The sequence below is a fragment of the Oncorhynchus clarkii genome, unplaced genomic scaffold, assembly GCF_045791955.1.
Source record: "Oncorhynchus clarkii lewisi isolate Uvic-CL-2024 unplaced genomic scaffold, UVic_Ocla_1.0 unplaced_contig_9594_pilon_pilon, whole genome shotgun sequence".
NCBI classification, from domain to species: Eukaryota; Metazoa; Chordata; class Actinopteri; order Salmoniformes; family Salmonidae; genus Oncorhynchus; species Oncorhynchus clarkii.
The window spans coordinates 7,902-20,642 of NW_027258556.1; the positions used below are offsets into that span (position 1 = coordinate 7,902).

The following is a 12,741-nucleotide window of genomic DNA, read 5'->3' on the forward strand; positions in this document are numbered from 1 at the left end:
TAAAACCCTCCTCAGCAGATTTATATCTACTGGTCACATCACCTGAGGAATAAAACCCTCCTCAGCAGATTTATATCTACTGGTCACATCACCTGAGGAATAAAACCCTCCTCAGCAGATTTATATCTCCTATGAAACGACATATAAAGGGTATCAATGTGTGAATAATTAACATTCAGTTCCACTTTGAAAGACAATATGCTGACCGCAGACTATGCGGCTTCCGCAACCTAAATAGCACCCTATTTCCTATTTAGCGCAGTACTTCTACCCTGTAGGCCCTGGTCAAAAGTAGTGCACTATATAGTGAATAGGGTGCCATTTGGGATTACTCCTGTAGGTATATGCAATAAGAGTCAGCAATGGAATGTGTTGCAGAGAGTCACGATAAACTATTAACAGTCCGTAAAGAACAGTAACTGCAGAGGGGAACTATCTCTCTCCCTCCCTCCCTCCGTCCGTCCGTCCGTGTGTGTGTGTGTGTGTGTGTGTGTGTGTGTGCGGGTGTGTGTGTGTGTGTGTGTGCGGGTATGTGTGCGTGAGAGAGAGAGAGCGAGAAGTTTTCAAGGGGTAAAACTTCAAACACATCTGAATACCTCAGAACCCGGAAACAGCATTTTCTTTTCTACAACTATCAGATGTGTCACCAACACTGCTTGATGTTAACTACTGTTAGGTTGAAACCCATTTCAGCTTGATGTTAACTACTGTTAGGTTGAAACCCATTTCAGCTTGATGTTAACTACTGTTAGGTTGAAACCCATTTCAGCTTGATGTTAACTACTGTTAGGTTGAAACCCATTTCAGCTTGATGTTAACTACTGTTAGGTGAAACCCATTTCAGCTTGATGTTAACTACTGTTAGGTTGAAACCCATTTCAGCTTGATGTTAACTACTTTTAAGCGAAACCCATTTCAGCTTGATGTTAACTACTTTTAAGCGAAACCCATTTCAGCTTGATGTTAACTACTTTTAAGCGAAACCCATTTCAGCTTGATGTTAACTACTGTTAGGCGAAACCCATTTCAGCTTGATGTTAACTACTGTTAGGTGAAACCCATTTCAGCTTGATGTTAACTACTGTTAGGTTGAAACCCATTTCAGCTTGATGTTAACTACTGTTAGGCGAAACCCATTTCAGCTTGATGTTAACTACTGTTAGGCAAAACCCATTTCAGCTTGATGTTAACTACTGTTAAGCGAAACCCATTTCAGCTTGATGTTAACTACTGTTAGGTTGAAACCCATTTCAGCTTGATGTTAACTACAGTTAGGCGAAACCCATTTCAGCTTGATGTTAACTACTGTTAGGCAAAACCCATTTCAGCTTGATGTTAACTACTGTTAAGCGAAACCCATTTCAGCTTGATGTTAACTACTGTTAGGCGAAACCCATTTCAGCTTGATGTTAACTACTGTTAGGCGAAACCCATTTCAGCTTGATGTTAACTACTGTTAAGCGAAACCCATTTCAGCTTGATGTTAACTACTGTTAGGTTGAAACCCATTTCAGCTTGATGTTAACTACTGTTAGGTTGAAACCCATTTCAGCTTGATGTTAACTACTGTTAGGCGAAACCCATTTCAGCTTGATGTTAACTACTGTTAGGTTGAAACCCATTTCAGCTTGATGTTAACTACTGTTAGGTTGAAACCCATTTCAGCTTGATGTTAACTACTGTTAGGTTGAAACCCATTTCAGCTTGATGTTAACTACTGTTAGGTTGAAACCCATTTCAGCTTGATGTTAATTACTGTTAGGCGAAACCCATTTCAGCTTGATGTTAACTACTGTTAGGTCGAAACTCATTTCAGCTTGATGTTAACTACTGTTAGGTCGAAACCCATTTCAGCTTGATGTTAACCATTGTTAGGTCGGAACCCATTTCAGCTTGATGTTAACTACTGTTAGGTCGAAACCCATTTCAGCTTGATGTTAACTACTGTTAGGTTGAAACCCATTTCAGCTTGATGTTAACTACTGTTAGGTTGAAACCCATTTCAGCTTGATGTTAACTACTGTTAGGTTGAAACCCATTTCAGCTTGATGTTAACTACTGTTAGGTTGAAACCCATTTCAGCTTGATGTTAACTACTGTTAGGTTGAAACCCATTTCAGCTTGATGTTAACTACTGTTAGGTGAAACCCATTTCAGCTTGATGTTAACTACTGTTAGGTTGAAACCCATTTCAGCTTGATGTTAACTACTGTTAGGCGAAACCCATTTCAGCTTGATGTTAACTACTGTTAGGCAAAACCCATTTCAGCTTGATGTTAACTACTGTTAAGCAAAACCCATTTCAGCTTGATGTTAACTACTGTTAGGTTGAAACCCATTTCAGCTTGATGTTAACTACAGTTAGGCGAAACCCATTTCAGCTTGATGTTAACTACTGTTAGGCAAAACCCATTTCAGCTTGAGGTTAACTACTGTTAAGCGAAACCCATTTCAGCTTGATGTTAACTACTGTTAGGCGAAACCCATTTCAGCTTGATGTTAACTACTGTTAGGCGAAACCCATTTCAGCTTGATGTTAACTACTGTTAGGCGAAACCCATTTCAGCTTGATGTTAACTACTGTTAAGCGAAACCCATTTCAGCTTGATGTTAACTACTGTTAGGTTGAAACCCATTTCAGCTTGATGTTAACTACTGTTAGGTTGAAACCCATTTCAGCTTGATGTTAACTACTGTTAGGCGAAACCCATTTCAGCTTGATGTTAACTACTGTTAGGTTGAAACCCATTTCAGCTTGATGTTAACTACTGTTAGGTTGAAACCCATTTCAGCTTGATGTTAACTACTGTTAGGTTGAAACCCATTTCAGCTAGATGTTAACTACTGTTAGGTTGAAACCCATTTCAGCTTGATGTTAACTACTGTTAGGCGAAACCCATTTCAGCTTGATGTTAACTACTGTTAGGTCGAAACCCATTTCAGCTTGATGTTAACTACTGTTAGGTCGAAACCCATTTCAGCTTGATGTTAACTACTGTTAGGTCGGAACCCATTTCAGCTTGATGTTAACTACTGTTAGGTTGAAACCCATTTCAGCTTGATGTTAACTACTGTTAGGTTGAAACCCATTTCAGCTTGATGTTAACTACTGTTAGGCGAAACCCATTTCAGCTTGATGTTAACTACTGTTAGGTTGAAACCCATTTCAGCTTGATGTTAACTACTGTTAGGTTGAAACCCATTTCAGCTTGATGTTAACTACTGTTAGGTTGAAACCCATTTCAGCTTGATGTTAACTACTGTTAGGTTGAAACCCATTTCAGCTTGATGTTAACTACTGTTAGGCGAAACCCATTTCAGCTTGATGTTAACTACTGTTAGGTCAAAACCCATTTCAGCTTGATGTTAACTACTGTTAGGTCGAAACCCATTTCAGCTTGATGTTAACTACTGTTAGGTCGGAACCCATTTCAGCTTGATGTTAACTACTGTTAGGTTGAAACCCATTTCAGCTTGATGTTAACTACTGTTAGGTTGAAACCCATTTCAGCTTGATGTTAACTACTGTTAGGTTGAAACCCATTTCAGCTTGATGTTAACTACTGTTAGGTTGAAACCCATTTCAGCTTGATGTTAACTACTGTTAGGCTGAAATCCATATGAGAAATAATCCTGATGTCCTCAGATCTGACAGCGCCTCTCTAGGGACTAATCTATAGATGAACATGACTGAATGACTGGTGTTAACCCAGGGGGCATGGAAACAACAACCAAGATAAAACATTGATGAGCCTAGAAAGAAGAAGATAAATCCTGCTGTTTCTGGTCAAAGGGAACAGAGAAATCCTGTTGTTTCTGATCAAAGAGAACAGATAAATCCTGTTGTTTCTGATCAAAGAGAACAGATAAATCCTGTTGTTTCTGATTAAAGAGAACAGATAAATCCTGTTGTTTCTGATCAAAGAGAACAGATAAATCCTGTTGTTTCTGATTAAAGAGAACAGAGAAATCCTGTTGTTTCTGGTCAAAGGGAACAGAGAAATCCTGTTGTTTCTGATCAAAGAGAACAGAGAAATCCTGTTGTTTCTGATTAAAGAGAACAGATAAATCCTGTTGTTTCTGGTCAAAGGGAACAGAGAAATCCTGTTGTTTCTGATCAAAGAGAACAGAGAAATGCTGTTGTTTCTGATTAAAGAGAACAGAGAAACCCTGCTGTTTCTGATTTAATAGAACAGAGAAACCCTGCTGTTTCTGATTTAATAGAACAGAGAAACCCTGCTGTTTCTGATCAAAGAGAACAGAGAAACCCTGCTGTTTCTGATCAAAGAGAACAGAGAAACCCTGCTGTTTCTGATTTAAGAGAACAGAGAAATCCTGTTGTTTCTGATCATCAAAGAGAACAGAGTAACCCTGTTGTTTCTGATTTAAGAGAACAGAGAAACCCTGTTGTTTCTGATCATCAAAGAGAACAGAGAAACCCTGTTGTTTCTGATCATCAAAGAGAACAGAGAAACCCTGTTGTTTCTGATCAAAGGGAACATTTCCATTAGGGAACGTCTACTTTGTGAAGTGCGTGTGAGCAATAACTAAATTCTCCTTTGCACTCCTTCTAAACAATGTCATTTTTAAAAAACTTTGTCAAAGAGTAAAGTCAACTAAACGTAGTCCACTCTGTTCATAACAGATTCTAGTTTTGGGAGCAGAAAACTGTATCGAGATTAAATGTTTCATCGATGAAAAAAATGAAACAGAATGTCGGCTAAAATCCATCTCACTCCATCTTTCCCCTCCGCCGGCCAATGGGCTTCCTCTCATCACCATATTTGGTTGTGAGTGGAAAAGCCAATCGAATGCTTCTCATTTATTCATCCTGTGAAATATCTGTGTGTAAAATCTGGCATTTGATGAACAAATATACTGAGACTTGCAAACATCCCAAGATTAAATGTAACGAGTAGAGATAGTGGGTGGCCAAATACAACCTAGCAGTAGAAGACTATCACATTGTAATCTATTCCCCTACGAAGTTTATTGTTACAAGGTTTCAAACCTAGTTCCACTTTAGGTAACCTAAGGCTGGAAACGCTGTTTCAATAACACAGATGGGAGCTTCAATCAGTCTGCAGAGTAAAAAACAACAACACCTTCTGTTGAATATAGTCTTTGACCTCTAGCACCTGCTCTAAACCACAGGATGTATGTACGTAACCTTTGACCTCTAGCACCTGCTCTAAACTACAGGATGTATGTACGTAACCTTTGACCTCTAGCACCTGCTCTAAACCACAGGATGTATGTACGTAACCTTTGACCTCCAGCACCTGCTCTAAACCACAGGATGTATGTACGTAACCTTTGACCTCCAGCACCTGCTCTAAACCACAGGATGTATGTACGTAACCTTTGACCTCCAGCACCTGCTCTAAACCACAGGATGTATGTACGTAACCTTTGACCTCCAGCACCTGCTCTAAACCACAGGATGTATGTACGTAACCTTTGACCTCTAGCACTTGCTCTAAACCACAGGATGTATGTACGTAACCTTGTAACCTGACCTCTAGCACCTGCTCTAAACCACAGGATGTATGTACGTAACCTTTGACCTCCAGCACCTGCTCTAAACCACAGGATGTATGTACGTAACCTTTGACCTCCAGCACCTGCTCTAAACCACAGGATGTATGTACGTAACCTTTGACCTCTAGCACTTGCTCTAAACCACAGGATGTATGTACGTAACCTTTGACCTCTAGCACCTGCTCTAAACCACAGGATGTATGTACGTAACCTTTGACCTCCAGCACCTGCTCTAAACCACAGGATGTATGTACGGACCCTTTGCCTATATAGAACATGATGCCTCTAATGTGCCATTTAACAGACTTTTATCCAAAGCGACTTATTGTGCAAACATTTGTTTTATGTATAGGTGGCTCCAGGAATTAAACCCCCTATCCTGGCGTTGCAAGAGCCATGCTCTACCAACTGAGCTCCAGAGGACCATACAAACCTCACTAACCTCTTATGGGGGTGGGTGGCGTCTGTATCCCAGGATCGTCTCTTGATCCTGGGCAGGTCAGAGTTGAGGAGGGCCTCTCCGTCCGGGACACTTCCTGGTTCAGACAGCACGGCCGGCGAGGGGGCGGGGCTTAAGGCGAAGGGGACGGGACAAGGTTCCTTGGAGCAGGTGGTCTGGGTCTCGTAGCGAATCAGACGAGACTGCAGCCGGACGAAGCCCTGGTCCCGGTCCAAGGCCTTGTGTCCCTGCTCGTCCAGACAGAACCTGGGTAGGGTCAAGAAATGAGTGATTCAAAACATAGACCAGTCTGGCGAAATATATAGCAAATAAGGTAGTAGTTAATCATAGATAAAAAACTGAGATCAGGACTAAATTAGCATCAGAACGAGATGGGTCTCTCTCATGAGTCGGCAGAACTTGTCCAGAGAGAAGAAGAGCTGACTGTGAGCCAGGACACAGAGACAGAGGGGTCAGACAGTGAGCCAGGACACAGATACAGAGGGGGTCAGACAGTGAGCCAGGACACAGATACAGAGGGGGTCAGACAGTGAGCCAGGACACAGAGAGAGGGGTCAGACAGTGAGCCAGGACACAGAGACAGAGGGGTCAGACAGTGAGCCAGGACACAGATACAGAGGGGGTCAGACAGTGAGCCAGGACACAGAGACATAGGGGGTTAGTCTGGACCAGGGAGAAGAGAGAGCTTAGTGATTCAACACAGAGACAGGTCTGGACCAGGGAGAAGAGAGAGCTTAGTGATTCAACACAGAGACAGGTCTGGACCAGGGAGAAGAGAGAGCTTAGTGATTCAACACAGAGACAGGTCTGGACCAGGGAGAAGAGAGAGCTTAGTGATTCAACACAGAGACAGGTCTGGACCAGGGAGAAGAGAGAGCTTAGTGATTCAACACAGAGACAGGTCTGGACCAGGGAGAAGAGAGAGCTTAGTGATTCAACACAGAGACAGGTCTGGACCAGGGAGAAGAGAGAGCTTAGTGATTCAACACAGAGACAGGTCTGGACCAGGGAGAAGAGAGAGCTTAGTGATTCAACACAGAGACAGGTCTGGACCAGGGAGATACAGTACTCTACCCTAAGAGGTGGATAGGTTCCTGTCGTCAGGCCCTCAGTACTCTACCCTAAGAGGTGGATAGGTTCCTGTCGTCAGGCCCTCAGTACTCTACCCTAAGAGGTGGATAGGTTCCTGTCGTCAGGCCCTCAGTACTCTACCCTAAGAGGTGGATAGGTTCCTGTCGTCAGGCCCTCAGTACTCTACCCTAAGAGGTGGATAGGTTCCTGTCGTCAGGCCCTCAGTACTCTACCCTAAGAGGTGGATAGGTTCCTGTCGTCAGGCCCTCAGTACTCTACCCTAAGAGGTGGATAGGTTCATGTGGTCAGGCCCTCAGTACTCTACCCTAAGAGGTGGATAGGTTCCTGTCGTCAGGCCCTCAGTACTCTACCCTAAGAGGTGGATAGGTTCCTGTCGTCAGGCCCTCAGTACTCTACCCTAAGAGGTGGATAGGTTCATGTCGTCAGGCCCTCAGTACTCTACCCTAAGAGGTGGATAGGTTCCTGTCGTCAGGCCCTCAGTACTCTACCCTAAGAGGTGGATAGGTTCATGTGGTCAGGCCCTCAGTACTCTACCCTAAGAGGTGGATAGGTTCCTGTCGTCAGGCCCTCAGTACTCTACCCTAAGAGGTGGATAGGTTCCTGTCGTCAGGCCCTCAGTACTCTACCCTAAGAGGTGGATAGGTTCCTGTCGTCAGGCCCTCAGTACTCTACCCTAAGAGGTGGATAGGTTCATGTGTCGATTAGGGCGGCGGTTAGAGCGTCGGGTCAGTAACCGAAAGGTTGCTGGATGGAAATCACCGAGCTGACAAGGTACAAATCTGTCGCTCTGCCCCTGAACAAGGCAGTTAACCCACTGTTCCCTGGTAGGCCGTCATTGTAAATAAGAATTTGTTCTTAACTGACTTGCCTAGTTAAATAAACGTTAAATTAAAAAATAAAGATTAACCTATGGTAGTGGTAGTGTCCTGTATGTATAGTCCATGGTAGTGTCCTGTATGTATAGTCCATGGTAGTGTCCTGTATGTATAAAGACACCTACTCTAGTCCATGGTAGTGTCCTGTATGTATGAAGACACCTACTCTAGTCCATGGTAGTGTCCTGTATGTATAGTCCATGGTAGTGTCCTGTATGTATAGTCCACGGTAGGGTCCTGTATGTATAGTCCACGGTAGTGTCCTGTATGTATAGTCCATGGTAGGTTCCTGTATGTATAGTCCATGGTAGGTTCCTGTATGTATAGTCCATGGTAGGGTCCTGTATGTATAGTCCATGGTAGGGTCCTGTATGTATAGTCCATGGTAGGGTCCTGTATGTATAGTCCATGGTAGGGTCCTGTATGTATAGTCCATGGTAGGGTCCTGTATGTATAGTCCATGGTAGTGTCCTGTATGTATGAAGACACCTACTCTAGTCCATGGTAGTGTCCTGTATGTATAGTCCATGGTAGTGTCCTGTATGTATAGTCCATGGTAGGGTCCTGTATGTATAGTCCATGGTAGTGTCCTGTATGTATGAAGACACCTACTCTAGTCCATGGTAGTGTCCTGTATGTATAGTCCATGGTAGTGTCCTGTATGTATAGTTCATGGTAGTGTCCTGTATGTATAGTCCATGGTAGTGTCCTGTATGTATAGTCCATGGTAGTGTCCTGTATGTATAAAGACACCTACTCTAGTCCATGGTAGTGTTCTGTATGTATAGTCCATGGTAGGGTCCTGTATGTATAAAGACACCTACTCTAGTCCATGGTAGTGTCCTGTATGTATAGTCCATGGTAGGGTCCTGTATGTATAGTCCATGGTAGTGTCCTGTATGTATAGTCCATGGTAGTGTCCTGTATGTATAGTCCATGGTAGTGTCCTGTATGTATAGTCCATGGTAGTGTCCTGTATGTATAGTCCATGGTAGTGTCCTGTATGTATAAAGACACCTACTCTAGTCCATGGTAGTGTCCTGTATGTATAGTCCATGGTAGTGTCCTGTATGTATAGTCCATGGTAGTGTCCTGTATGTATAGTCCATGGTAGTGTTCTGTATGTATAGTCCATGGTAGTGTTCTGTATGTATAGTCCATGGTAGTGTCCTGTATGTATAGTCCATGGTAGTGTCCTGTATGTATAGTCCATGGTAGTGTCCTGTATGTATAGTCCATGGTAGTGTCCTGTATGTATAGTCCATGGTAGTGTCCTGTATGTATAGTCCATGGTAGTGTCCTGTATGAATAAAGACACCTACTCTAGTCCATGGTAGTGTCCTGTATGTATAGTCCATGGTAGTGTTCTGTATGTATAGTCCATGGTAGTGTTCTGTATGTATAGTCCATGGTAGTGTCCTGTATGTATAGTCCATGGTAGTGTCCTGTATGTATAGTCCATGGTAGTGTCCTGTATGTATAGTCCATGGTAGTGTCCTGTATGTATAGTCCATGGTAGTGTCCTGTATGTATAGTCCATGGTAGTGTCCTGTATGTATAGTCCATGGTAGTGTCCTGTATGTATAGTCCATGGTAGTGTCCTGTATGTATAGTTCATGGTAGTGTCCTGTATGTATAGTCCATGGTAGTGTCCTGTATGTATAGTCCATGGTAGTGTCCTGTATGAATAAAGACACCTACTCTAGTCCATGGTAGTGTCCTGTATGTATAGTCCATGGTAGTGTCCTGTATGTATAGTTCATGGTAGTGTCCTGTATGTATAGTCCATGGTAGTGTCCTGTATGAATAAAGACACCTACTCTAGTCCATGGTAGTGTCCTGTATGTATAGTCCATGGTAGTGTCCTGTATGTATAGTTCATGGTAGTGTCCTGTATGTATAGTTCATGGTAGTGTCCTGTATGTATAGTCCATGGTAGTGTCCTGTATGTGTAAAGACACCTACTCTAGTCCATGGTAGTGGGAGCTGGCTGCTTGGCTGAAGGGGATCTGGGTCACTTTCCTGGGGGTCAAGTCTGGAGACATCTGGAATGTATTTCCCCTGGAAACACACAGAGACACATTATTGTACAGGAGCTGTGGAGAAGAACACACAGTACTGCAGTGAAGAACACACACTACTGCAGTGAAGAACACACCGTACTGCAGAGAAGAACACACACTACTGCAGAGAAGAACACACAGTACTGCAGAGAAGAACACACCGTACTGCAGAGAAGAACACACAGTACTGCAGAGAAGAACACACAGTACTGCAGTGAAGAACACACAGTACCGCAGCGAAGAACACACAGTACTACAGTGAAGAACACACAGTACTGCAGTGAAGAACACACAGTACCGCAGCGAAGAACACACAGTACCGCAGCGAAGAACACACAGTACTGCAGAGAAGAACACACCGTACTGCAGAGAAGAACACACAGTACCGCAGCGAAGAACACACAGTACTGCAGAGAAGAACACACCGTACTGCAGCGAAGAACACACAGTACCGCAGCGAAGAACACACAGTACTGCAGAGAAGAACACACCGTACTGCAGAGAAGAACACACCGTACTGCAGAGAAGAACACACAGTACTGCAGAGAAGAACACACAGTACTGCAGAGAAGAACACACAGTACTGCAGCGATCTGAAGTGAAAGTAAACTCTCCTGTCCTCTGCACCCAAACTGATGAAGTGTGTAAAACAACTTCCTAATGAACTGACAGCTTGAATGTCTAGAACGCTTCTTAATTGAGTTTCTTTTAATGAACATAAATTACTAATTACTAATATTCTTCTCTGCCTTCTGTAAGAGCACTGTCCGATAAAGGCTCTTTATAAATCAGAGGAATTCAATTAGGCGAAAACGTCTTGATTCGAATGCATATCAGAGGTAGACAGCCACATGAAATCATCGTCGCTACATGGTGTCTGAAACATCCTAACTGAATGGTTGTCTGCTGAATGGAGTGGTTTCTCCTCGGGGGAAGAGAAAGTTACAAACAGATGATTCAACATGTTGACGCCACCTTTTTTTTTTTGGGGGGGGGGGCATTCCAGTTTCAGACGGTGACAAAACTGATTTGTCCAGAGTCACACTGAAGCGCCAGAACACATTTCTACATCCATATTAGAAGCCTGAAATTTAATTTCATAGACTTTAGTCAGATTGGCGGGGGTCAGTCAGATTGAGGGGGGGGGGGCAGACAGATTGAGGGGGGGGGGGGGGGGCAGGGGGGGGGGGGGGGGGGGGTCAGACATATTGGAGGGGGGGGGTCAGACAGATGGGTTTCCATCCAGATTTTCATGCGAATATTTTAAAATCCACATTAAGAAAATATGCGCATTCTCCCACCAGTGATGTTTCCACCAACCCGACTTGTTGTGGATAAACATCAGTACGTGGTGATGTAGTGCACATAAAATGTAATTTTTCTCTTAACTTTTCATGTACCGAATAAAAATCTAAAGTTCAATGTGTTTCCATCGTATTTTCAACTCTACTGATCAGTTTCTGTCACAAAAACTGTTTTAAACAGCAGACGTGCCTATTCTGGTCTTAGTATGAACGTACGCTCTAGCCAACAGCTGTGTGGGTAGACTAGTCTACATGATGAGATCATTATGGATAACAGCGAGAATATTTATATTTCTCAAATCAGCAGTCAAGCGTCGATCATCACGTCACCAGAACAAGACCATAGATATTTATTGGAAAGGAGCATCAAGCTCATCACCAAAGATTTGTATAACTAACTGAAGATAGACGCCGCCTGTCGTTTCCAATGGGAGCAAATTAATCGTAGTGGGCAGAACAAGCAAGGAGGTGGGCAGAGCCAAGGATGAGCTAAGCGAGAGCCCATTGGTGTGTTCTAGCATGTATTTGCATATTTCCGTTAGGGAACGCCTACTTTGTGAAGTAGGCGTACGCAATAAGTCAATTCACCCTTGCACTCCTTCTAAACAACGCAAACAAATATATATATTTGGCAAAGGGCAAAGTCTACTAAACGTAGTCCACTCTGTTCATAACAGATTCTAGTTTTGTGAACAGAAAACTGTATTGAGATCAAATGTTTCATTGATGAGGAAAATTTGCAGAATAATCGGCCAAAATCCGTCTTGCTCCATATTCCCCACCGACGGCCACTGGGCTTCCTCTCATCACCATATTCGGTAGTGAGCGGAAATGCCAACCGGATGCTTCAGATTTCTCCATCCAGTGAAATATTTGACTCACTGTTCTATCCGTGTCATCACCGTGCACTTTAACCACCCCTGTGAAGTTCATCATCATAATTTATTTCATCTGTAGCTTAATAAACTGCATGGTTTACCCAAGTCGTAGTGGGAGGACCACACAACATATCATCGCCTGACTCCAAGTTTACTTTCGATATGATGCGTACTCTCATCTACTGGTGTCCCCCAAGGCTCGGTTCTAGGCCCTCTTCTCTCTATACACCAAGTCACTCGGCTCCGTCATATCCTGGTCTCTCCTATCACTGCTATGACGATGACACTCAGCTACTTTTCTCCTTCCCTCCTCCTGACACCCATCTCTGCGTGCCCGGCAGATATCTCAGCTTGGATGTCGGTTCACCACCTCAAGCTCAACCTCGACAAGATGGAGCTGCTCTTCCTCCCGGTTAGTGTTAACTACTTTGGAGCACTCAGACACATATAAATTGACCAGAGGCTGAGAGGCTGTTGTATATCTAAATACGTTAGACAACTTTCTGTAGCAGAGAGAGAATGAGTCAA

General features: G+C 43.4%; 1 protein-coding gene across 1 annotated transcript in view; it reads right to left on the bottom strand.

Moving 5' to 3' along the window:
* Positions 1-5,974: 5,974 nt before the first annotated feature.
* LOC139397346 (mdm2-binding protein-like) overlaps positions 5,975-12,741 on the bottom strand; it is a gene marked incomplete at its 3' end in the record, with an annotated part of 50,207 nt that continues 43,440 nt past the window's right edge. The window contains exons 17-18 of the mRNA XM_071144102.1: positions 9,934-10,029; positions 5,975-6,247 (exon numbers count right to left, since the gene is read on the bottom strand). Coding sequence (XP_071000203.1) covers positions 5,975-6,247; positions 9,934-10,029 — 369 coding nt within the window. The remainder of the gene's footprint in view (positions 6,248-9,933; positions 10,030-12,741) is intronic.